Source organism: Capricornis sumatraensis, chromosome 9 (assembly GCF_032405125.1).
Source record: "Capricornis sumatraensis isolate serow.1 chromosome 9, serow.2, whole genome shotgun sequence".
Lineage (NCBI taxonomy): Eukaryota > Metazoa > Chordata > Mammalia > Artiodactyla > Bovidae > Capricornis > Capricornis sumatraensis.
Genome location: NC_091077.1, coordinates 42,312,037 through 42,338,683, shown reverse-complemented (window position 1 = coordinate 42,338,683; position 26,647 = coordinate 42,312,037). Strand labels below are relative to the sequence as shown.

Genomic DNA, 26,647 nt, shown 5'->3' with positions numbered 1-26,647 from the left:
CAGAAAGATATCCCCGCAGGTGACGCAGCCTGGCTAGGGGTGTCCCGGGGTGGAGTGACCTTGGGGGCCACCCGTCCGAAAGTCCCGGCAGTAAGCTAGTGACTTCTTACAAAGAGGCCACACTTGATACCTGTCATCTTAATCCTTGCCATAGCCCTGCCAAGGAATTGATGACCCGTCCAAGATTGCACTACCAATATTGGGGGGTACTGCTAGTCGGCTTTCCAGTTGTCTCTACAAAAGCATACTGGCTGAGCTCTCCGTTCAATGTCTTGTTCCACTGAGATGTGCTGTTAATGTTGTTTTCCAGAAACGCATTTGGCAATATGATCGTCTGCCCTCAGGGCTGCCTATCAGGCTCCGGATGATGCCACTTAGGATCATTCTTTACCAGTTCTAATCTTCCTTTCATGGTCACTTAGTGCCACAAATCTTGTCACCCATCCAGAGCTTCTGCCCCTCTCCTCTGCTCAGTGCAGTCGCTTAGTCGTGTCCGACTCTTTGAGACGCCATGGACTGCAGCACGCCAGGTTTCCCTGTTTATCACCAACTCCTGGAGCTTGCTCAAACTCATGCCGATTCCCTCGGTGATGCCATCCAACCATCTCATCTTCTGTTGTCTGCTTCTCCTCCTGCCTTCAATCTTTCCCAGCATCAGGGTCTTTTCCAGTGAGTCAGTTCTTAGCATCAGGTGGCCAAAGTATTGAAGCTTTAGCATCAGTCCTTCCAATGAATATTCAGGACTGATTTCCTTGAGGATTGACTGGTTTGATCTCCCTGCAGTCCAGGGGACTCTCGACAGTCTTCTCCAACACCAGTTCAAAAGCATCAATTCTTCGGTGCTCAGCTTTCTTTATAGTCCAACTCTCACATCCATACATGACTACTGGAAAAACCATAGCTTTGACTAGATGGACATTTGTCGGCAAAGTAACATCTCTACTTTTTAATATGCTGTCTAGGTTTGTCATAGCTTTTCTTCCAAGGAGCAAGCATCTTTTAATTTCATGGCTGCAGTCACCATCTGCAGTGATTTTGGAATCCAAGAAAATAGTCCGTCACATTATCCATTGTTTCCCCATCTATTTGCCATGAAGTGATGGGACTGGATGCCATGATCTTAGTTTTTTGAATGTTGAATTTTAAGCCAACTTTTTCACTCTCCTCTTTCACTTTCATCAAGAGGTTCTTTAGTTCTTCACTTTCTACCATAAGGGTGGTGTCATCTGCTTATCTGTGGTTATTGATCCTGGAGATCTTGATTCCAGCTTGTGCTTCATCCAGCCCAGAATTTCACATGACGTACTCTGCATGTAAGTTAAATAGACAGGGAGACAACATACAGGCTTGATGTACTCCTTTCCCAATTTGAAACCAGTCCATTGTTCCATATCTGGTTCTAACTGTTGCTTCTTGACCTGCACATAGATTTCTCAGGAGGCAGGTAAGGTGGTCTGGTATTCTCATCTCTTGAAGAATTTTCCAGTTTGTTAATGATCCACACAGTCAAAGGCTTTGGTGTAGTCAATAAAGCAGATGTTTTTCTGTAATGTCTTTGTTTTCTCTATGATCCAGTGAATGTTGGCAATTTGATCTCTGGTTCCTCTGCCTTTTCTAAATCCAGCTTGAACATCTGGAATTTCTTGGTTCACATACTGTTGAAGCCTGGCGTGGAGAATTTTGAGGATTACTTTGTTAGTGTGTGAGATAAGTGCAGTTGTGCGGTCGTTTGTGTACACTTAGATCCTTCAAGCCCTTCCCATCGCTTGTTAACAACTGAATAAACCCAGGCAACTAGCATTTGTATTAAGAAATGGAATATTTCTAAATAAAAAGAAAAATGGAATATTTCCAGAATCCCCCCAAACCCTTTGGCTCACTTTTTGTCTCTCCTCCCATGTAAAGAGTAACCATAATTCTGACAACATAAATTAGTTTTGACTTCCCTGGTGGCTCAGACAGTAAAAATATGCCTGCAATGTAGGAGACCGAGGTGGGGTCTTCCCCGGGTGGGAAAGATCCCCTGGAGAAGGGAATCTTCCAGTATTCTTTCCTGGAGAATTCCATGGACAGAGAAGCCAGGTGGCCTATAGTCCATAGGGTTGCAAAGAGTCCTGCACAACTGAGCAACAAACACTTTCACTTTTCATTGATACAAAGAATCATATTATAGGTGCTCTTTTGGAATCTAATTCATTTTGCTTAACTTTACATGTAAGGTTTATTCATATTGCGGTTATAGTTAGTTCACTTTTGTTGCTGTATAGTATTCCATGGTATACCTATACCATATTTATTTACCTGTTCCACTAAATACAGTTGATTAACATTTGGGTTATTTCTAGTTTGGGGCTTGTATTAGTTTTCTAGGGTAGTTGTAACAAAGTACTACAAACCGAGTGGTTTAAGCAACAGAATTTTTTTTCTCACAGTTCTGGAGTCTAGAAGTCTGAGATCAAGTGTCAGCAAGGTTGGTTCTTTTGGAAAGATATGAAGAATCTATTCCATGCATCTCCCCCTAGGTTCTGGTGGTTTTGGAATGCTATTCAACTCTGCTTTGAATTCCACCCACTTTTAAAAGTTTAGCCAAATGCCATCTCCATAAACCTGGAGATGCCTATGCTGGAATGCCCTTCTTCCCCATAGTTAAGAGAAAGGCTTTTCCCTGAAAAATATGCCCTGAAAACAATGCCCTGAAGCATGAGCACAGGGCCTGCTCATCACAAATACTCAATGAATGTCTGCTGATACATGTAGAGCAGCATGGAATAGGGAGTACATGTCTGGCAGCAGGAGGCAAGGAAGTGGAAAACAGACACAGGCCTAGGGTGATGACAACCTGAACCAGAAGCAACAGAGGAGGCGGATGCAGAAATGAAAAATGTGCCTGATGTAAGGTACCATACATTTTAAGGTCGCACTGTGTTGAGGATGACTGTGTGCTGTGCTAAGTCACTTCATTTGTGTCTGACTCTGTGTGAGTCCACGGGCTGTGGTCTACCAGGATCCTCCGTCCACGGGATTCTCCACGCAAGAAACTGGAGTGGGTTGCCATGCTCTCCCCCAGGGGATCTTCCCCACCCATGGACTGAACCCAGGTCTCCTGCAAGGCAGACAGATTCTTTACCATCTGAGGATAATTCCAAAGCTTTTCAAGCCATGGAAATGAACTAATTGGGATATTTCTGGACTCACTGGTCAGTATTGATGTCATGTGTTTAAGTGACACTGGTCAGTTCCAGAGGGGTAACTAAGATGGTGACAGATACAATACGTGATTGAATGGGCTGAGACTATTCAACCTGGAAAAGAGAAACCTGTACATGATGGCTGTGCACAGGTTTGACACACTGTCATATGAAAGAGTTGGATTACATAATTTTCTTTTGTGTAGCGATGGAGGGAAGAACTCAAACAATGAAGGGAAATACAGGAAGGTATATTTTTGTTTCTTATGGGAGTCATTATAGATGGAAATGATAATTGGAACTGTAATAATGAGTGTAGTGAGAGAAAGTTAGAAGGTCAAGAATGACGTTATGGGCATCATTTGTCAGTTTGAAAATATTGAATCCAAATGTCTTTCCCTACAAATTTATATCAACAAATGGGACAACTCCGAACATGGTTCCATAAATATTCAAGATATTTATGGAGGGCCTACCCTATGCCAAGTGGTGTTCTAAGCACTGGGGAATATGGCTGTGAACTGCTAGGTGAATTTCCCTAAAATAATCTCTGGCTGTGTCATACTCCTAATAAAAAACTGTCAAATCATTACATAAAATTTACTCTCCTGATATGACATTAATGCCCTTTTCTATCTGTTCCAACCTGCATTTCCAATCTGTTCTCTCCAACTCTCTGCTAAACTCAATCAAGTTATTTAACCTCTAGTCCCTCAATTATAAAAATGGAGGTGCAATATACCTCAGTTGGTTGTCAAGAGGATCAAATGAATAGATATAAACTACTCAGAACTTGGTGCCTGGTACATGATAAACATTGCATAAGTGTTTGCTGTTTTTATTGTCAAATGATATGAGCAAGTCAGGGAAAAGAATTTACTTCTGGAAGACCCAGTAGATTTAACAAGGGTAGAAATAATTCTGGGATTTGAGCAAAGGCTCTCCCTTTTATCCATCTGTATTAGTGGACTCTACACTATGTATTTCTAAGAGCAGCAAGTATTTAGTCAGATTTTAAAAAAAACAAACCAGCTTTATAATTGACATACAAAATTTCAGATATTGAAATGTATGGTTTGAAAACTTCTGACATACGTATACACAAATTATGTCGTCACAACAATCAAGATAGAGAACACATCCACCACCCACAGGTTTCTGTGTGCCACTTTGTAATCCACCACTCCCCTAGGCAACTTACTGATCTGCTCTCTATCACTACACATCAGTCAACTAAAACATTCAATTAGCAATTGATGGTGTTATTTATTAAATATTTGACTTATAGTAAGAAAAAAATCAACATAGAAGGTAGTTTCTATTGGAGAAAAAAAGAAACTAAAAAGGTAGTTTTTAAACATGAAGGTAACAGTATTTGAAGAAATTATAAGTAATTAATGAGAAAACTTTATTTCATTGAGAAAGAGATGACTTTTGATACTACCTAGTAATTGGTTGTGTTACTAACATCTTTATATGACTTTCATATTTCATTCATTAGACAACAGGGGTTAGTTATTTGTGTCAGGGACTGGAAGGGGGTACACCTGTAATGGGGAGAACATTGAAATTGTGCTGTCCAATGTATTAGTCACTAATCACATACGGCTATCGAAATTTAAATTAAAATTTCAGTTCCTCAGTTGCACTGGCCACATTTTAAGTTCTCAAGCACCCCTCACCTGGCTAGTGGCTACTATACTGAACAGCGTGGATACAGAAATTAGTTATCATTGCTCCAAGTTCTCTTCTATAGAGCTAATTTAGAAGATTCTTGAGTACATTATCTATATGGGAGGTGAGAAGGTTCTAAGCTGAAGCAATGGCAATGAAATGGGGAGGAGGTGTCTCTCCTTCAGATACTGAGATACTTAATGTGATGCTGAGTGAAGACAGCGGGATTCATTCAGGATGTAATATAGGTTTGGAGTAAATAGGTTGATGATTAAAATTATTCACCAACCAACTAAATTTAGGAGAAGCAGCAGGATTTGGGAAAAGGGGATGGCATCAGACTTGCGTGCAATGAGTGAGAGGCAGCCATGGACTGGCCATTGGTCTGAGAAGCGGCTGGATCTCAGATTCTGATCTGTGGGGATGCTAGGTAGAGACAGAGTTGCAAGGAAGGAGCAGTAGCCATGGGTAGAGTCAGAGCCATATACTTGGGTGAGGGCTTTCAGAGAAATTAGGCTACATAAGAAGGTCAGAGGCTAGTATCAGGGCCTGGGAAGAACTGACATTTAGGGCAGGATTTTCAAACTGTGAGTGGCTCATGAAATTAATAGAATAGGTCTCCACCAGCATTTAAAAAAACAGTAAAACAAATATTAATGTGCTTTGCATATTAAGTAAAGACCTTTTCCTGGGCCTTCCTTGGTGGTCCAGTGGTTGTAAGTCTACCTGCAAATGAAGGGCACATGGATTTGAATCCTGGTCTAGGAAGATTCCATATGCCACGGGGCAACTGGGCCCCTGTGCCACAACTACTGAACTGGGCATGATGCAACTACTGAAGCCCGTGCACCCGGAGCCCATGCGCCGCAACAAGAGAAGCCACTGAAATGAGAAGCCTGCATAATCCAAGGAAGAGTAGCCCCCTCTTGCCGAAACCAGAGAAAGCCTACGCACAGCAACAAAGACGTATTGCAGCCGCAAACAAAAATCTTCTTTTGAAAATTGAAATTCTTTTGAAACTTTTGTTATGAATATATGTACATACATATATGTATACCAAGTTGCAAAGTAAAACATACTTCTGAGTTGATTAGTGTGAATATCACCAATTTATTAAGTGACACCGGACTATAAGCTATATACAAATAAAGTCCTGGCATGCAGCAGACACTGAGTAAACATACTATACAAAGGAATTAACCAATAGGTCAGAGAAAAAGAGGAAACTGAGGACAAGGGTGACTCAGAAGCTAAAGAAGAGTGAGAGAGAAGTAACAACCCATTGTCAGACGTCAGTCACTTGGTGATACTCAGAGCTTATCCCTGATATTTCTGTGGCAGGAGCAGAAGTCAGACTACAGAAGTAAACAAGAGGTGAGGAAATAGAGATGAGACAAATGAGAGTGGAGACTGAGAGACATTTGTTTTGTTAGAGGTTCACTACCTGCCTGGAAAAGATTACATAGGAGAGGCATGCTCTAGAACCGTGCTATCCAATAATGGAATCAATAGCTACACACAGCTATTTAAATTAAACTCAAAAGTGCACTTACTTAATAATACTAGGTCCATTTCAAATGCTCAGTGGCTTACATATGGCACAGAGCTGATATAAAACATTTCCATCACTGCAGGTAGGACAACTGGATAGTGCTGCTTAAAAAAAAAAATTAACTTATAATGTTTATACTGGCCTCAATAAAACAAGCGTGCAGAGTGCTCCCTAACCTCTTCCCACCTGAAACATTATCCAAACCTAGCAGAAAAACTTCTGCGGATTACACTACAATCCATACACGATTAGGGGCTTCCCAGGTGGCACTAGGGGTAAAGAACCTGCCTGCCAAAGTAGGAGACAAGATGTTGGTTCGATACCTGGGTTGGGAAGATCCTCTGGAGGAGGGCATGACAATCCACTCCAGTATTCTTGCCTGGAGAATTCTACTGACTGAGGAGCCTGGTGGGCTATGGTCCACAGGGTAGCAAAGAGTCAGAGGTGACTTACCATGCACGTATACATGATGATATCACTTTTTCTCCTGGTGAGTGAGAGCTAACCCAAGGGTAGGCCAGTGGAGACATCAGGGAAGCACCTGAACTTCAGGATGTGATCTAGGGGCAGTCTGGGTACTATGTGTGTTCAAGGTGTTTTCCCACCAAACCCAAGAGATATATGACGACTTGAAACTCATGACTGCTCAGGAATGAACACACAGGGAAAAGAAGCTGTGGGACAAGGTATAAAGATTATAGATATTATAGCAGTGCTGAATAGGAAAGGTTCAGAAAATTCAGGATAGCACACACAGAAGATGGTAGGTAAAACTGAATTATTACAGTGAAACTCCAGTTTTACAAAATTAAAGGAACTAGCAGACAATTAATAATTTCTGATTTCTGTATGTAATTTTCATGGTTTTTGTATGGCACCTTAATAACAAAAAGGAGTATGATATGAGACATTATTATCTATCAGATTTATCTACTTAGAATTGCTACTTAGGGTCTCATTGATTCAGTGGAGAAAAGTCAATTCTGGAATTTAAAAACTAATATTTCCAATTTTGGGGGAAGAAAATCACTTTTAAATTACTTAAAAATATATTTGGGTCTACTTAAAAAAATTTTTTTTTTAACATGGTTATTCATGGGGGGAGGGGATGGAGGGAGGGGTGCACAAGGGAAGAAGGAAAAGTCAGCCAATTTGACTTCTTCACCTCAGAGGACGTTAAATCTTTAGTAAAAGTAAACCTCCCAACCTGAAGCCTTCCTTTCAGGTCTCTCCTGGTGACACTGGAAGTGGTGACGTTGTCAGGTCCTTTCATTGATACACAAAACCATGTAACAAACTCCTCTTCCTCGTGGGCTTCTGAACAGAGTGCACGAGAGCACTGAATTCAGCTAACTAAACTTCTAATCAGTGCTCATGGATTAATCGGCGATACCACTGCAACGATGTTCAGTGGGACAGAGCCTGGCTCGGGGAGGTGATGGCGAAGTGCAGCGAGGGAGCCAGGGGGAGGACGCCGGCAAGAGATTTACATATCAGAGCTGCCATTTAGACTTTGTTACTAAGTAAGGGAACCACGGGCTTCACTTGAATAAGGGGAGTCACTTCTGAAAAAACAACCCTTCTTCCGCGGAGCGCAGTCCGAGGAGGCCGGACTCAGACAAGCGCCACCGCTGCCAGATGCCCACAAGCCCACTTTCGACTTCCTGGGCGAGGCCGGAAACGGCTTTAGGTGCAGCAAGAACCCGGCACCGTAAAGCAAGATGGCAACCACTCTTTTTGAGGCAATTGTCTAATCTCTGTTTTATTTCCAACCTTTCCCTACTCACCAGGGTCCCTCGACTTTCATTATCCTCCGTAGTTTTTCTCGGCACAACCCTCCCATATTTCAGTTTCATTTATCAGTGGTAGAGGATGGGCTGGAGGCAATGTAAGGTGAGAGTCAGCGCCGTGAGACACCATTTTGTACGGAAACCGGAGGGCAGGCGGAGATGAGCGTTGAGGAATCCAGACGTAACCTGGTTAGCCGAAGAGCATGAGAGGGAGGGGCGAAAGGGAAGAAGGGCGTTTTTTTTTAACAGGATGATGTATTTCCGCTTCCTTTCGGCCTCGTTGTATTTGGTTGGACCAGCTTGTTGCGGGGAGGGCGGGGGAAGATTGTTTGCAGCGGAGATCCGCGCACGAGAAGGTAAACTGAGGTAAAGTCGAACAGAGGGCGGGCTTTGCGCCTGGCTGTGTAGGAGGCTTGCGGCCAGGGTCCTTGTGATTTGGGAAGAGCGGGGGTTGGAAATGCGAGGCTCGGGTTGTCCGCAGAATTGGAGAGAGAAGAGGAGGTGGGGTGGGGCTGGGGGTTAAAAGGTGATTTGCAAAGCCTTACTGGGGTGGAATGACGCGGGCTGGGGAAGGGTTGGGGGAAATGATGGAGAGGATTAGGATGCGGAGGAAAGTCTGGAAGGCGCTGGTGGGGGAGGGGCTGGGGCCAGAGATCCTGGGACGCGGGAAAGGAGTTGAGGGGGTTGGTCGGAATATGGAGGTGTGGGAGGAAGGTAGTAAAGTCCTTGGGAGGCTGAAGGGTGGAAAGAGGCTGGTAACCGACGTTCGAATGCTGACTATGTACTTGGCCATTGTTTCCCCTGCAGCTCCTCAGAGACTCTTAGCCAGCAGCCTCTGCTCAGGCCCAGCCTTCTCTCTCCAGTTGCCACCACAGCCTGGAGGCGCCTGCCTCCGCCCTCCCGAATGGTGCTCCTCCTCGCAGGCCTCGGCCCAGGATCCAGGCCCCCTTTGCCCCCCGCCTCGGAGCTATTGCTCCGGATCTCTCCTGGTGGACTCCCTGTGACGGGGAGGGAAGGACTTTTGCATATACAAAGCTATAGCTCTTGGGACCCCACTGGCCACTTGAATCTCGGCCTCTAACCGAGTCTGAGGTTCTTCCTGTGCCCTCGTTTTCCACTCTCTGAGAAGAGAAATCCTTCTTGCCACCCAGAGCCCAAGAAGCCCCAAGCTGGGGCCCTGGTCCCAGCATGTCAGTCCTCTTTTATGCTTAGGGCTGTGCCTTCTCCCTGCCAGCATGGCTGAACTCAGGCAGATTCCAGGGGGGCGGGAGACCCCACAGGGGGAGCTTCGGCCTGAGGTTGTAGAGGATGAAGTCCCTCGGAGCCCAGTTGCAGAGGAGCCTGGAGGAGGCGGAAGCAACAGCAGTGAATCCAAATTGTCCCCAAGAGAAGAAGAAGAACTGGATCCTAGAATACAGGTGAGAAGACTGAGCTGGGGGAGGATAGGGAAATTAGATTCTAGCTTTCCTGAAGAACTGTCAGATAAGTGAGGAGTTAGACTTATTCTTTTCCCAGTGCACTGGGGCAGGAAAAGAAAACAGTGATTGTCAACAAATCATTGCAGTATAGTGTCACAGTGCTGAAAGAGTTGTGTGCGGTGGGAGTACAGAGAGAGGCTGGGCCTGAGTGCCTGGGATGTGTTGCTGCTGGCTTTACTGATAAATTGAAGTGACAAATTGGCAGTAGGAAGCACACTTTAGGTCAAAAGAAAGTAGAACTGTTGTTTCTTTTCCAAATACGCTAAGGGGCTGTTGACTCAGAGATGCAGTGTAAATGGGATGTGAGAGAAGATGGCTTTGAGATTGGAGGCAATTTTGAATCTTTTCCCCTCTCCTGCTTTCCTATCAGTGCCTCCCAGGGACATTCTTATTTGTGAAAGGTGAGACTCTTCATGTCTTATAAAGGTGGCACCAGGCTTAGGCCTGTAAGGAAATCTGATGTGTGCGAAGAGTTATTTCAGGTGTGGTCAATCCTTCATAATACACATTTCTTGCTTTGAGGATGCTGGGTCAATCAAACAAGTGGAAGAGCTGATCTGTTGCCTTGGAGCATTTACTAGTTGGTAGAGGGGCAGATACCAACCCACTCCAGTACTCTTGCCTGGAAAATCCCATGGACGGAGGAGCCTGGTGGGCTGCAGTCCATGGGGTCTCTAAGAGTCGGACACGACTGAGCAACTTCACTTTCACTTTTCACTTTCATGCATTGGAGAAGGAAATGGCAACCCACTCCAGTTCTTGCCTGGAGAATGCCAGGGATGGGGGAGCCTGGTGGGCTGCTGTCTCTGGGGTTGCACAGAGTCGGACATGACTGAAGCGACTTAGCAGCAGCAGCAGCAGAGGGGCAGAACTTTGTGAAGGAGGCAGTGGAGGAGGAGGACAGGCAGCACACGTGGTAGATACATGACTGGCTGAGGCTGGATTGTGGTGTTTCTGGACAGTGGCAGGGAAGAGTCCCCTGGAGAAGCTGTTTAGGCAGGTGAGAGCCAGGGTGCTCCTGTATGTTTGGGGCCTGAGTCTGTTGTTTGGTATGATAGCATCCCCCAGATTCTGATGTGGCAGTGATTCACACCTCTGCAGGTGAGTAAGAGCCTCCCAGCGCTCTCATTCCTTGGCTTCTCTGTCAACAGACCTTTATTAGGTTACTTTAGTGAGTCAGGAAGGTTTCAAAGCTAGTCCTAGCATCCTTCCTGCTTTCTCTTGGTGGAGTTTCCTGGGACGTGTGTGGGGAAACTGTGCTGATAGTGTAGCAGTGGTGAGCCATTTGTTTACTGGCATGAGTCAGTAATTTATTTCTGCTCTGTTTCATGGGCATTGCATTGAAAACAACTCAATTTCTCCTGCTAGTTCTGTATAGATATATTGGCCGCCTAGGACACAAGTCGTAGTGAAAAAAGCCTTGGGCTGAGATTCAAGCATCCTCTAGCCCTATGATTTGTGATTTTCATGTAAGTTACATAACCTTTTTGAGCCGCCTTTTCTTCATTTGTAAGGTGAAGGCTTGGTGTAGCTTATTTGCACAACTCTTTGCTGCTCTGCTCTGACTCTGTCCTGTGATTCTTTTCTTTCACAAACTCTGTTGCCTATCTTTGATGACAGTTTGTAGGTCTTGCTTTGAGAAAGAGATCTCTTTGTCAGGGAGGAGGACCTGTTGACATTTTTCATATTCCCCTTTGCATCATTCCTTGCTCAACTGCAGAGGAGAATAAGTTGTGGTTTCTTTGCTTTGTCGCTTCTGCTCCTGTGTATTTTTCCATTGCCTACACAGGCAAAGGTGGTGGTGTTAAAGGGCAACTTTAATGCTGCACTGTTCAATAAAGTAGCCACTAGCTGCATGTGGATACTTACATTCAGTTAAGAATCAATTAAAAAATGGAGTTCCTCAGGTGTTGCTGGCAGGGCAGATGTAGAACATTTCCATCATCATCGACAGTTGTATTTGGTGAACTCTGTGAGGGTCAGCGGAGAAGGCGATGGCACCCCACTCCAATACTCTTGCCTGGAAAATCCCATGGACGGAGGAGCCTGGTAGGCTGCAGTCCATGGGGTCGCGAAGAGTCGGACACGACTGAGCGACTTCACTTTCACTTTTCACTTTTATGCATTGGAGAAGGAAATGGCAACCCACTCCAGTGTTCTTGCCTGGAGAATCCCAGGGACGGGGGATCCTGGTGGCCTGCCGTCTATGGGGTCCCATAGAGTCGGACACGACTGAAGCGACTTAGCAGCAGCAGCAGTAGTGAGGGTCAGAGAATACTGAGCGAGAGTAAGATTCACCTTGCCTTGAGTGAGCCTGCAGTGTTAATGAAGCAAGACGGACAGAAGGACCCTAGTCCCTGTTGCTAAACCAGGAGGCACGTTGTGGAATGTTGTAGGTTATGTAGGGAGGCAAGGTCTTATTGTAGAGGCCTTCCTCGCTGATGAGGCTAGTCTAGTGCTCTGGCCTCAGCAGAGATGCAGCGTCTTTTTGCTGGGTGGAAGAGGCAGCTTGATGTGAGGAGCGCCTTTCATGGTGAAGGCTGATGGCCTTCAGATCTGGGTTTGGGCTCTTCTAGATGAGAAAGACATTGGGTATGTGTCTTTTGAGTTTCTTTGTAGTGTTGACAGTATGCAAGATCATGTTATCCTGATCCTATATTTTAGCACTTTAAATAGATTGGTGCGTTCAGTGGGTCTCTACCCACAAATCCATCAGTACCTCCCAGGGAAGTTTAGAAACACTCGTTCCTGAGCTTCGGCCAGACATGTACATTCTCCTCTTGTTTGGGGTGAGAAGTTATGACTGGTGGCCTGGGCGAATCCACTGATCCAAGGATAGCCCAAGGATGGAGACCCTATTCAGGTATTTTCTGGAACTCTCAGAAATGGTCCCTTAGGCCCAGGCTCTTTCTGGCGTGGGGAATGGGAATTCTTGGCAGACAGACAGCTTGTGCCTTCTTGCCTGGAAGTTGTCTGGAATCCTTCTGGAAGTTGGAGGGAAGCCAGGTGGCTGCCAGCTGTAGGCCTACCTGAAGTGTGTTGCACCCCAGGGGAGTCCACTGGATGTCTCTCTGTGCCTTGACCTCAGCACAGTTTTTCTGAGGCATCCAGGCTGGGCCTTAGCTTTCTGAGAGGTAAGGTCCCAGTGGCAGGAAGGAATAGAGGAGGGTAGTACTGGGATGGGCCTGGGTCTTCTCTCCTATGACCTTTCTCAGCCCTCTTTGTGATGGACACATTTCTTTCCTCAGGTAAGTAGATGCTTTCATTCACCTCCTCCTCCTCAGAGTGACTTTGCAATCTCTGGATTGTCTGAAATGTTTAGTTTAGCTTGCTCTGGAGGTCATTATTTCTAAGTCTTTAGGTCCTGTATCACCCTAATCCTCCTGACTGACTGTGGACTTGGGTTTTTTTTTTAAAAATCAAGATATACCAATATTTGATTTAGGATATTATATAAATTTCAGGTGTACAACACAGTTTATAAGATTATACTTCATTTTGGCCTTGAGTGTTTTAATGGCTTGCACAAGTTGGGCAAGAGCATCTGTCTCCTAACTGCCTTTGACTCAGTGGTCTGGCATCCTGGGCATCAGCCTGGTGTGCTCAGGGAAGGTCACCCTCCCTGCGGGCTGCAGGCTCACTGATGGATGGTGAATGCTGACTCAGACTTCATCCTCCTCGAATTCGATTTCAGTCCGGTGCCAGGAGTCCCTGGTGCAGCAGGCCAAATGGAATATGTTGCCAGTGGTCCAAAGCAGAGCCTTGGGCGCTTGTTGGCTTCCTGCTGTGCTTTGCCCTCGGTCTGCCTCAGCCTGGCTACCCCATCCCTTAACCCTTTGCCCTCCAGCCTGCTCTCTCCCCAGTCTCCTTATCCTGTTAGAGCTTTGTGCCTCTGAGGAGCAGACCTCAGAGTCAATAGGAAGCCTTTTTAAATTGCTGGAGGTGCTTCGTGGGTACAAGTTTCAGTATAGAAAGACATACATGCCTGCTTCTGTAGACCAAGAGCCAAAGTCTTTCGTTTTCTTTCTAGTGACGATGACTTGCCATTCACTCCTCTGATGGTCTTGTCAGGGTCTGGGAGTGCTTTGGGCTGTGGAACCAAATGGGATCCTGTTTTAGACCTTGGTTTGCTCAGAGGAACATTACAGGGTGCCTTTTACCCACCTCTTTCTCTTCTCCCCCAAAATTACTATTATCTTACCAGGACTGTAGGTTTCCTTAGGTGGTGGTACTCCTGTCTTCGAGGTATCCATCTAAGGACATCATTAGTCCTAGGAATGTAATCAATAGTAGCAGGAAAGCCAGATCATAGGTCCAGTCCTGGGTCCCAACTCCATCCCTGATTCCCTGCTCCTGCCCCATCTATCACATGTGAATGGGATGAGCTAGAGAGTATTCCAGTGGGAACTGCTGAAAGGACTGGTCACCTCCTCCCTTAGATATCTGAAACTCCCTGTGGGCCAAGTTCAGCCACAGAAAGCAGAGCCCAAAGAGGGCCTGGTTGCCTCTCAACCAGACAGGAATTGTCTTTTCTGACAGTTTCTTTGTGGTGATCTCATTAGCTGAAGGGGACGTCCCTGTCTGGAAGGCACTGTGAAACTCAAAGCTGTGTGTGTGTAGGCTGGTGTTGGCACTGCCCCAGGCTTCCTCTGGGGTCCTCTGAGCCACACCAGTGGCCTGTTTTCCACAGTGGCCAGTTGTTACCTTATGAGCACTGAGTTGTGTGACTAATCAGTGAATCCTGTGCACTAGCTTCTAGATCTACACAGACCAGTACAGGAGCCACATCCAACTATCCACGTTAAGCTGTGCTCTAAGGTCAGATGCATGTGGATTTCAAAGCCATGGTTTAAAATAAAAAGTTACAATATTGGTAATTATTATTTTATGTTGATAACAGGTTGAAACTGTGTTATTATTTTAGATATATTGAGTTAAATGCACTGTTAAAATTTCATCTTGGTGGTTTTCTTTCTTTTACAAAAGTGGCTTTTATAAAACTGAACATTCCGTATAAGGCTCACATTCTATTTCTGTCCGATATCTCTGTTCTGAAAAGTTTAGAGACAAGTTTGTGTCCTCTCTGAGGCAGAGTCTACATTGTTGTGAGTATGCGTATTTTCATATCATTGTTCCTGGTTTTGTTGCATGTTTCCTCCTCTGTGTTCTATCTTACACTGTAATTAGAGCACATAGCTTGATTTCTTGCATTCTTACTTGCTGACTCAGATCTTTTAGAGCTTGAGGTGAGGTACAGAAATAAAAGGACTAAAGGGGGATCACACAGTGGGCTTTTGAAAGGGCCAAATGAAGTATGCAGGAGCAGTGATGGCAGCGTTCCTCACTTCCAGGTGCAGGTGGAGTGTAGGGCGTGGTCATGGGCAGCAGGCAGACACCAGGCTGGCTACTGCTGGCCTGTCCAGGGCTTCTGGAGGAGGAAGCTATAGCTGAGCACCAGGCATCTCTCTAGGCACTGCTCTTCCTCGGGAGTGTCATTGGCTCCCTGGGCCCCAGGAACTTGACCAAGGGGAGGGGAGGATACTCAGGCCAGCACCCTCCCTGCCACTGAAACGCATGGGTGGTTTTTGCTGCTTTTGCCAGTGCTTGGGGCCAGTGAGGAGTTCAGGCCAGTGTGTCTGGTGAACTTCTTCCTGAGGCTCTCCCTCCTTGCCATAGGATCTACTATGTGGGGACCTGGGGTTCTGTCACCACCGCCCAAGCAGTTAGAACCATGTGTTCTTCCCTGATCTTGAACTTAATTGTTCACGAAGTCCTAATAATTTTGCATCCTGGATTTCCCAGGGATCTGCCCTCTCCTTTCCCACCTGGAGTACTTTAGACAGCCTCCACTTTTGTCTCTCTGGCCCCTCCAAGCTTTCCCTACATTGCCCAAGTCTGCCTTCCTAAACCACTGGGGGCATCAAGCTCTGAGAGGTTGCCCCTGCCATTGGGAGAAGTCCGAGTATCCTGTCCCTGTGCCCAGCCTCTCTGGCTTCTCTCCTGACAACCTGCCTGCTCTGGTCACCTGCTCTGCTCTTGGTTCCCAGCCCTTATCATGCCCTCCTCTCCTATGGCTCCTCACATGACCAAGGGCCTGTTGCTGCATCTTTGTGCTCTAAATTCTAGGTTTCATGGTGCTGAGTGTGTAAGTATGTAGTAAAAATGTGCTGGGTGAGTAGGGCCCAGGGGTTTCTCCTTGCCTGGGACTGAGACCATTAGCTCTGAGGAGACTCCTGGCTGGAGGAGGAGGAGGAGGAGGTGGTACAGTCTGATGGCAGCAGGCTTGTTGCCACTGTGTTGTGTGCGTAGGAGTTTTCCGTACTGAACCTCAATTCTCTTGTCCTTAAAATGGGGATTTACTGCATGATACAGAGGTGGAATTGTGAGAATTACAAGAAGCTGTATGTTATTAGATCTCTGACAAGAAGCCATTTGACAGTGACCTGTTCCATTTCTTCCCTTCCCTACTTGGCTGGGCTTTCCCTCTGTACCCATGTTCCTGCCCTGCCTGGTTCATATGAGGCTGCTTTCCTCTGCTGCTCTAACTTTCTGCCTCTCTCTGTGGCAGGAGGAGCTGGAGCATCTGAACCAGGCCAGTGAGGAAATCAACCAAGTGGAGCTGCAGCTGGATGTGAGTGATGCTCCTTTTCCTCACACTCTTGGGCTGATTCCAGAGGTGCTTTCATCATTTTCTGTCCTCTTTCAGTACAGTGGCAGGGGAAGGGGCATGTGTGAAAAACAAGAGGGGTTAGGACCCATGCACATGCCTCCCTCTGCCTGTGTCCCTATTCTTTTGCCAGGAGGCCAGGACCACCTACCGGAGGATCCTGCAGGAGTCAGCAAGGAAGCTCAACACGCAGGGCTCCCACTTAGGGAGCTGCATCGAGAAGGCCAGGCCCTACTATGAAGCTCGGCGGCTGGCTAAGGAGGTACGGCCAGCTGACCCACGTTCTGGGGTGGGGGGCTGCATGCAGAGCCTGGCCCTGTAGTCTTCTGTCTCTGTATGGGGTGTGAGACAGAGCACCTTTTCTAGTTATCTTTTCCTCTTGTATCCCCTTTGGTTCATGCTCTCTTTGCTTACTTCTCCACTCTTTGACCCTATTTCCTTCTTTTTAAATTTTTCTTTATATAAATAATATGGGGTCACTATTGGAAGGCTGTGAGTGTAACTTGTAACTATGAAAAAAGATAAGCGAACCAGAATCTCTCCAGATCCAACCACATGCATGTTTTGTGATTTTTGTACCTGAAAGTTGTTTTAGTCAAGTATGGTAAGGTGACAGACACAGAGACAACTGCCTTAAAAAAGTTTATTACTTAGTTCCTAAGAGAATAGACGGAGAAGGCAATGGCACCCCCTGTCAGATTATTCAGGACTACATGGGGAAGCACCTGAGTGGGTGAGGAGGCAGAAAATGTGAGGGGAAAGCTTGTCTCAGAGCTTTTATTGTAGAGCCCTTATCGTTGTTTTCACGGGAAGGAGTGGGTAAGACAGGGTAGGCAGCTTTGAGCAAATTTAGGATTGGCCAGTTTGAATAACAGAGGCAGGCTCTGGACTATGGGGAAGGTCTTTAGTTTTCTGGTACCTAGCCTTTCAGTGATTTAGAGCAGGGGAGTGAGTGAGTGAGTGAAGTCACTCAGTCGTGTCCGACTCTTTGCGATCCCATGGACTGTAGCCCACCAAGCTTCTCCGTCCATGGGATTCTCCAGGCAAGAATACTGGAGTGGGTTGCCATTTCCTTCTCCAGTAGAGCAGGGGAAATACTGGCTTAAGAGAGTTAGATAAAGTAGGTGATGGGCTTCAGATAGGTGGATTTGCATATACAAAGTGTGCTCACAGAGTAGTTCACTGTCTCTGGACGTTAGGCAGCCCTAGAAGGGCCAGGAAGACCTCCAAGATATCAAAACATCATGAAACAGAAAATAGAAATGCGATTAATACAGCACAAATAATCGCTAAAAAAAATTTTTTTAAAAAATAAATCCTGCCAAAATGGGATCACACATGTACTGTTTTTATCTCTTTATTATTTGAGGACATGATTCCATGTCAAGAATTACCCATCCATGACATTGCTTTTAGGAACTTAAGATTTTCTTATGTTAGATGAACTATTATTTGTTTAACCAGTTTCCTATAACTGAAAACTTAGGTTTGTTTCTAGTGTTTTGTTTGGTAACTATGTTATGATGACTATCTCCAAGCAGTTGTCTGGTTATTTCATTCAGCTCATCTGCTGGACTGGAGCTGATGGTCTCAACCATCAACTAACCACCTTCCAACTAAAAGGTGTGGAGTTTTCTTTGTTCTTTCTAGGGCAAAAGTCCAGCAGCCTTGGAGAGTGCTGGATTTTTTACGCTTTGCCCTCCAGTGGCAGTATCCTTCTATTTCTACATGTATTTCTTCTCGTAGCTTACCCTTGGAACATATTCTTTGTAGAATTTTGCTTCCTCAGCACTTATCCTTAGTGCAGTTTGGGAGGTGAAGCCAACATTACAGTGGGCCTTTTTCCTTCTCTTGTCCTTGGGCAAGGAGGGTCTCCATGGGCAGCTAGGGGTCTTTGCAGCTCAGTCTCCTGAGGTCCTTCCCCACCCTCCCTCCCAGGCCCAGCAGGAGACACAGAAGGCAGCACTGCGGTATGAGCGGGCTGTGAGCATGCACAACGCTGCCCGGGAGATGGTGTTTGTGGCTGAGCAGGGCGTCATGGCTGACAAGAACCGGCTGGACCCCACATGGCAGGAGATGCTCAACCATGCCACCTGCAAGGTGAGCCAGGCAGTGCCAACTGGTCCCTTCTGCCAGTTCTGGTACTTCGTTTGCTTTCCCTGAATCCTGTCACCTTCCTCACTCCTTTCTGTCTCTCTCCTGCTCCTGCCTTCCCTCAGTTTTGATTCTGTTGTAGGAAAAGTCTGGTCCTAGCTCTCTGCCCTGTTTGGCCTTCTTGTGTCCCATATATACTTCCTTTTGACTTAGAAGGTCCTTCTCGGCTCTTCTTGAATCTTTGCCTCCAGACGTGGGAGTGACTCAAGTAGTTCATTCCTGAATGCTCTGGATTCAACTCTCCTCTGTTATGTTTAGCTGTGACCCTTTGTTTCTATTTTCTGAATATTCTTCCTTTCTTGGTTTTGAGCTCTGCCAGCGTACCTTTTATAATTTGTGTATTATTTCCAGTCTTTTCTATGGGATTTGCTTGTGGCTCAGCTGGTAAAGAATCCACCTGCAGTGTGGGAGACCTGGGTTTGATACCTGGGTTGGGAAGATCCTCTGGAAAAGGGAAAGGCTACCCACTCCAGTATTCTGGCCTGGAGTCGGATGTGACTGAGAGACTTTCGCTTCGCTTCTGTGGGGGCTGGGGAGTGGGAGGATCCCTGGCATCAGTTCTAGTCTCCCACCTTCGCCTTGTAAAGAGCAAGTGTCTTAGTCCATTGGCTTTACTACAAAATAACAGACTGGGTGGCTTAAACATCAAAAGTTTATATTCTGGAGGCTAGAATATTTCAAGATCAAGGCACAGGCAGCTTTGGTGTTTGCTGAGGGCCTGCTTCTTGCTTCACATATGGCCAGCTGTCTTTTCACTATATTATTACATGGCTGAAGGACCTGGGGAGCTCTCTGAAGCCTCTTTTATAAGGCAGATAATTTCATTCGTGAGAGCTCCCCACTCTTGAGCTAATCACTTCTTAGAGGGCCCACATTAAGGTTAGGATTTCAACACAAGAATTCTTTTGGGGGGGTGGAGGTGGGGGTAGGGTGGGGGGGTGTACTTCTCTGGTGGTTAAGACTTCACCTTCCAGTGCAGAAGGTGTGGGTTTGATCCCTGGTGGGGGGAGCTAAGATCCCACATGGCTGGTGGCCAAAAAAAAACAAAAGATAAAACAATGTAACAAATTCAATAAAGACTTTAAAAATGGTCCACATTAAAAAAAAAACACACCTAAAAAAAAATGTTTGAGATGACACAATCATTTATTCTGCAGGAGTAAGTGTCGGCTCCTGAGGAGTGGTCATTTCTCAAGCTCTTTTGTGTGCTCCTTAGTTCAGGCCCATGGGTCACATGAGAGCAGGAGTTCCACTTCTCTGGAGCTCACACAGCACTGGGGGAGGGGTTGCTTGCTGAAGCTGTGTGTGTGTGAGGTCGACTCCTTGGTCTTGGTGGATGCGGCGGCTGGAGTCCTTGCCTGTTAGCTGCTTGGACATGGAAACCCGGGGAGCCCAGTGCAGAGCTGTGGCTCTCCCAGTGAGGCTCCTCCCTCCCCCCAACCCCCAAGGGTGAGCTCTGAGGACCACGATGTGGCAGATGTGTCACAGAGGGATGGACATTTCCTGCACGCTCGTGAGTGGGCTGAGGACCTCGGCCCCTCCTGGCGGCAGCGAAGCTGAGAGGTGGCGGGTTGCGCAGGTAACAGCAGGCAGGCGCGAGGACTCACAGTTCTCTTGTGCCTTGGGAGCTCAGTGCCTTCTCCGGGCTCTGTAGACAGTTTACCATTTGGAGTGACAGACTGGGCAGGCTATAGGGGCAGGAGTGTGGGTCCGTGTTCAGTGGTGTGTGTGCTCCGCCCCACCTGGCCCAGGTGAACGAGGCAGAGGAAGAGCGGCTTCGTGGTGAGCGGGAGCACCAGCGCGTGACGCGGCTGTGCCAGCAGGCCGAGGCTCGGGTTCAGGCCCTGCAGAAGACCCTCCGCCGCGCCATTGGCAAGAGCCGGCCCTACTTTGAGCTCAAGGCCCAGTTCAGCCAGATCCTGGAGGTAGCTGAGTGTGGGGGGAGGGGCGGAAGATGGGAGGGAGCAGGCACAGAAAGGGAGGGCCGGTGAAGGGGACACTGGTCTGTTTCTCTGGGCCATCCACCAGGCCGGTGTCGTGGGACAAGTATGCTCAGAATGATTCCACAGGAATGGGAGGTGGGGGTGGGGAATGGATGCTGACAGAGAAGGGATGTAAAGGAGAAGAAGTGAGAATTGGGGGAAACCAGAGAGAAAGGGGAGAGGAATTGGCCAGATAGGGAACGGGAACAGTGGATGGGAATGAAGACCTGGGAGGCAGACCCTGGAATGCCAGGTAGGACCAGGGCAGATTGCTGGGGAAGGAGGATCCCAGGAAGAAGAGGAGGGAAGAGGGGCTGGGTAGGGCTGGTTCTGCACTGCAGATTAGTGGTTGGGGATTTGCAGAGCCAAGATTGGAGAAGGGACATCTCAGTGGGTCTGAGAGGACTTGGCAGCTCCAGGGGCCTCAGACAGTTGCCCCAAGGGTCGCCTGACTCTGACCCTCCCTCTGCAGGAGCACAAGGCCAAGGTGACAGAGCTGGAGCAGCAGGTGGCCCAGGCCAAGACCCGTTACTCAGTCGCCTTGCGCAACCTGGAGCAGATCAGCGAGCAGATTCATGCGCGGCGCCGGGGCCAGCCTGCTCATACCCCGGGCCAGAGGCGTTCCTCTCCAGTGGGGGCGGAGGCTGGGCCTGATGGTGGCGAGGATGCGGACAGCGGGATCATCGAGGGGGCGGAGGGTGGAGGGCTGGAGGAAGGCGTCAGCCTGGGGCCTGGCGCTGCCCCGGACACGGACACGCTGAGCCTGCTGAGCCTGCGCACTGTGGCTTCGGACCTGCAGAAGTGCGATTCCGTGGAGCACCTGCGAGGTCTCTCGGACCACACCAGTCTAGATGGCCAGGAGCTGGGTCCCCGGAGTGGGGGTCGTGGAGGTCGCCACCAGCGCAGTATCAGCCTGTAGCCCGGTGCTCAGGGTGGCTGATGCATTCATACCACCACTGGCCCAAGGAGGGCCCTGCAGGTTCCCAGCTCCCTCTCCTCGGGTCCTTACGTCCCCCAGAGAGGTCAGGTTGGCTGTGTCTTGAGTCTGTTGTATATGTCCTGGCTTTCTCACCTTGCCCTGCCCCCACAGGTGGCAGCTCTCTTTGCCTTACCCTTTCAGAAGGCTTGTCTTTGGCTCTGACATCTCCTTTCCCCGTGTTGGTCCTTCACAGTCTGTCTGTCTGCTGCCCTCTTTCTGACTTCTGTCTGGTTTTTCCCCTCAGGGAAATTTGTCTGGGCGGCACAGGGAAACCATCAGAGAAGGTGGGCACTGGATCTGGGTCCCAGCATCTTGGTCCCCCCAGCTTGAGTGAATGGATGGGTCCCCCTCCCGCCTACTCATCTCCCAGGTGGTTCCTGGGATGTTGCGGAACCCTCCAGCAGCCCATCCTCTGTCCCAGCCTGCTCATGGGTAACATGTGAGAAATGCTGCGGGACTGTGTGCCTCTGGAAGACACCACCCATCCCTTTAGTGCTCCCTCCTTATGACCGAAGCCACCTGTGCCTCAAAGCAGGACTTGAGGGATACTGGTGTCCGAAGGTGAAGCCCAGTCCCATTGTCAACCAACACTACAAACGGGCGCCTGTGTGCATTGTGTTTCCCCAGCTGGGCTGTGTCCAACATTGCCAAGGTGCTAGTGGGTCCATGTTGGGGGGTGGAGATGTAGTGAGGTTCTGATGGCTGAAGCTCTTTCCATTTCTGCTGTGGAGTTAGGTCTGTTTACTTTTTCTGGGTAGAGGATGCTGAACCAAATCTCAGCATTCTTCTGTCGGGTGGAGTTAGGGAATTTGGTGCTCAATTGCTCTCCCTCACTCTTCCCGAAACCAAACCATACCTAGTCCAGAATCCCTTGGGGGATGCTCAGGTTTGGCTGCAGAGCCTCTGCTGATACAGGGCAGGGTTGGCCTGCAGTGAGGGAACCCACCCTCCATAGGGAGCAGTTTCAGGTGTCTGATGGCACTCCCATGCTGTGTGGGGGAAAGGCAGGGAAGCTACACTGGATCTGGGTGCCTTGGGGAACCAATCCTCCTGTCCCACCCCAGGAGGGCTGAGAGCTGGACTCTGGACAGGAGAATTTGTGCCTAGGCCTGTGTGCCGCTGCCATCAACGAGGAGGGCTGGGGTGGGTTGGGGCAGGGCCTTCAAATAGAGGCTGTCTCTCTGTCCCAGGGTTAAAACAGGATGGTCATGATGAGAACTGCCAGGTTTGAGGTGGCCATGGGTGGAGGGAAAATGGAGGAGGATGTGGGCGTGCGTGCGTGCATGCATGTGCCTGTGTGTATGGGGGGAAAGGGTCTGCCCCTGATTTTATTTAAATAAAATAGTTTATGTAACAGTAATGTTTATTGTCTCTTTCAGGGGAGGGAAGAGGAGAAAGGGGTGAAGATGGAGAGAAGGGAGAAGCAGGGTGAAGCGAGGTGCGTTTTGATGGAGTAGTCAGGGAAGGTCTCTTGGGAGGTGAAGGATGAGATGGATCAAACTTCCAGCCATGAGAGGAGGGAAGGTTTATGGCCACAGGGCTGGGGTGAATGCACACCAGGTCAGTGGTGTCCGGGAACACTCTCCCCCACCCCCCCAACAACTACCTCTCTGCAGGGTGGTATGGGTGTGTCAGCCACCGGTGGTGCAGATGAGATGATGGTGCCAATCCTGAACATGAGCATAAATAAAGGGGAGGGACAAGTAGGGTTGCGGCATTTAGCAAATATACAGGATGCTCAGTTAAACTTGCATTCCAGATAAGACAGTATTTTTGCCTCCCTGCAGTGTTTAGGACATACACATTGTCATTTGTCTGAAATTAAAATTTAACATAGGTAAAAGGTGACTCAAGTCAGGGCTTGACCTGTTGTGGGTCAGGAGGAGTTTGAGTACATTTGGACCGGCAGCCTGTGAAGCATCGAGTGGAATCAGGTTGGGGAAAAGACAAGAACTTCAAAAGGTGCAGAGGTGGAGTGAAGGCTTTCAACTGAGCCCTACCGGAGGTGAGCCTGCATTTATAGCCAGCTGAGGAGCAAGTCAGCTGAGGGATGGAGAAGATGCTAACGAGGAGGAAGGGGAGAGACTGAGTGGGAAATGGGTATCTTGACCTTTAAGGGGCAAGGTGAAGGCCAGCAGTTAAAGGGACAGGAGGGCAGAGGAGTGAGCCTGGTGCCCTCAGATGGTAGATGGGCCATTAGGAGCCTCCATGTACCCTTTGACAAGACTGTCCAGGTGTGAGACTGCCTTTCCTGGCCTGACTTCTTAATTGAGAAATGCGATAAGGTAGCTGGTTGCCAAATACTTGCTTTATCACTGGAAAAGCTGCTCTGAGTATATGGCCTGTGTCCTTGGCCAAGTGGGTCCAGGGTCATGCTTCCCTATGCAGTCCGTGGCAGTGTGGGACCTGTAAGGCTCCTCATTCAAAGGAGCCCCCCAAAGAAGGGCTGGCCATGCCTACCAGTTTTTCCATGCAAGATCACCTACCAGATGAGGCAAGAGTGGAAAAAGAACAGGAGGGTTAACGCTAATGGTTGAGCAGGGCCAGTGTGCCCCCAGCCCTGTTGTACCAGTAGTGGATTGCACTGTGTAGCCCACGTACCAGGCATATGCGCTGACCCATTTAGCACCACAACCACATTAAGGGGTAGACATCACCACTATTGCCTTTTCATAGATGAGAACACAGGCATAGGAGGGGTGCCCAGTCTGCCCTTAGCCTTATAGAAGGTAATGGAGGCAGCTGGACTCTAGAGCAGGGGTCCCCAGCCCCTGGGCCATGGGCCAGTACTGGTCTGTGGTCTGTTAGGAACCAGGCCACACAGCAGGAAGTGAGCAGCAGGTGAATGAGCAAAGCTTCATCTGTATTTACAGCTGCTCCCCATCACTCGCATTACTGCTTGTTTCGCCTCCTGTCAGATCAGTGGTGGCATTAGATTCTCATAGGAGCACAAACCCTAGTGTGAACTGTGCCTGTGAGGGATCTAGGCTGTGCAACTCCTTAGAATCATTCCCAAACCATCCACCTCTCCAACACTCTGTGGAAAAATTGTCTTCCATGAAACTGGTCCCTGGTGCCAAAAAGGTTGGGGATCATTGCTGTCGAGTCCAAACTCTTCAGCCTTTGAGGGAAGGTGCCAAAAGGAAGTAGAGGTGAGAAAGTGGAGGGCGCAGGTGTAGTCAGCTCTTAGGAGGTTTTACTGTGAAGAGAAAAAGCTGAGAACTATCAGGATGGTCAAAGTATATTAAAGTAAGCAAGAGATGAAGTTATGGGGATCTGGAGTCTTCTGCATTTTTGTAACATCATGGTCATAGTGATAATGACTCTTGAGTTCTGGCCTTTTCAAGTGGGCAATGGGGCCTCAGTCTCCCTGGCACCCAGCACCTAATAAATGTGTTTTTGTGTCTCCCTGCCGTGATCCAACAGAGAAGGCAGTGGCACCCCACTCCAGTACTCTTGCCTGGAAAATCCCATGGACGGAGGAGCGGGTAGGCTGCAATCCGTGGGGTTGCAGAGAGTCGGATACGACTCAGCGACTTCCCTTTCACTTTTCCCTTTTATGCATTGGAGAAGGAAACGGCAACCCACTCCAGTGTTCTTGCCTTGAGAATCCCAGGGATGGGGGAGCCTGGTGGGCTGCCGTCTATGGGGTCGTACAGAGTCGGACAGGACTGAAATGACCTAGCAGCAGCAGCAGCAGCAGCAGCAGCAGCAGCAGCAGCAGCAGCCGTGATCCAAATCTATACCAGATTATAGGTGGTCCCTGACCTACAATAATTTTATTTGATTTTTTGACTACAATGATGAGAAAGCTATACACATTCAGTAGAAACTGTACTTCAAAATTTGAATTTTGTTGATTTTTTTCCCGGGGTTAGTGGTGTGAGGTATGATACTCTTGTGATGCTGGGCAGCGACCGCAAGCTGTAGTTCCCAGTCAGCTGCATGATCATGAGGCTGGACAACTGATACACATAGAACCATTTTGTACTCACACAGCCATTCTGTTTCCCACTTTCAGTACAGTATTCAATAGGAGCTTCCCTGATGGCTCAGTGGTAAAGAATCCGCCTGCAGTGCAGGAGATGTGGGTCCAGTCCCTAGGTCGGGAAGATCCCCTGGATAAGGAACTGGAAACCCACTCCAGTATCCTTGCCGGGGGAATCCATGGATAGAAGAGTGGCAGACTACAGTCCATGGGGTTGGAAAGAGTTGGACATGACTTAGTGACTAAACAACAGCCATATTCAATAAACTACGTGAGGTATTTAACATTTTATTATAAAACAGTCTTGTGTTAGATGTTTTTGCCCAATTGTACTCCAGTGTTCTTGCCTGGAGAGTCCCAGGGACGGCGGAGCCTGGTGGGCTGCCGTCTATGGGGTCGCACAGAGTCAGACACGACTGAAGCGACTTAGCAGCAGCAGCAGCAGGCTAAGCTATGATGTTCAATAGGTTAAAGTGTATTAAGTGCATTTTTGACTTAGGATATTTTCTACTTACGATGGGTTTGTCAGGATGTATTCTCCATTGTAGGTCTAGGGAGATCTATACTTTGTTAATATTGCAGTTAGGAGATAGGGATCTATATCTATAGTCCTAGAAACTCCTCATCTCCACGGGGTAGTTTTCAAATTTATGCTTCAGTTTTATGACCTGTATAATGAGAAAATCTAGATGTGTTCAGCACAATGCCAGGTCAGTGATCCATGTTAGCAGTTCTCTGAAGCTTCATAATGCAATGAAATTCACAAAAGGAACCCTCTTCCCATCTTGTGCCAAACCAGGAGGCCCTTTATAAAGATTCCACTGAAGGTTGGATTTCCCTGTTGCTGTTAAGTCGCTTCAGTCGTGTCTGACTCTGTGCGACCCCATTGACGGAAGCCCACCAGGCTCCCCCGTCCCTGGGATTCTCCAGGCAAGAACACGAGTGGGTTGCCATTTCCTTCTCCAATGCATAAAAGTGAAAAGTGAAGGGGAAGTCGCTCAGTCGTATCCGACTCTCTGCGACCCCCCGGACTGCAGCCTACCCGCTCCTCCGTCCATGGGATTTTCCAGGCAAGAGTACTGGAGTGGGGTGCCATTGGATTTCCCTATTGGGATATGATTTTCGTAGTCTTCCTTACTCTTCCTTGCATGTGGAGGGGAGATGGGCTTCTTGGGCTGTTATGGTCCTGCTTTGT

General features: G+C 47.9%; 1 protein-coding gene across 1 annotated transcript; it reads left to right on the top strand.

Annotated features, from left to right (window-relative positions):
* The first annotated feature begins 8,488 nt into the window (after positions 1-8,488).
* On the top strand, positions 8,489-22,572 carry SH3BP5L (SH3 binding domain protein 5 like). The gene is made up of 7 exons (XM_068980426.1): positions 8,489-8,560; positions 9,012-9,622; positions 16,251-16,313; positions 16,483-16,611; positions 18,288-18,449; positions 20,255-20,428; positions 20,958-22,572. Exons 2-7 carry the CDS (start codon positions 9,440-9,442, stop codon positions 21,402-21,404), a joined length of 1,158 nt encoding a protein of 385 aa, XP_068836527.1. The 5' UTR covers positions 8,489-8,560; positions 9,012-9,439; the 3' UTR covers positions 21,405-22,572.
* Positions 22,573-26,647: the final 4,075 nt, after the last annotated feature.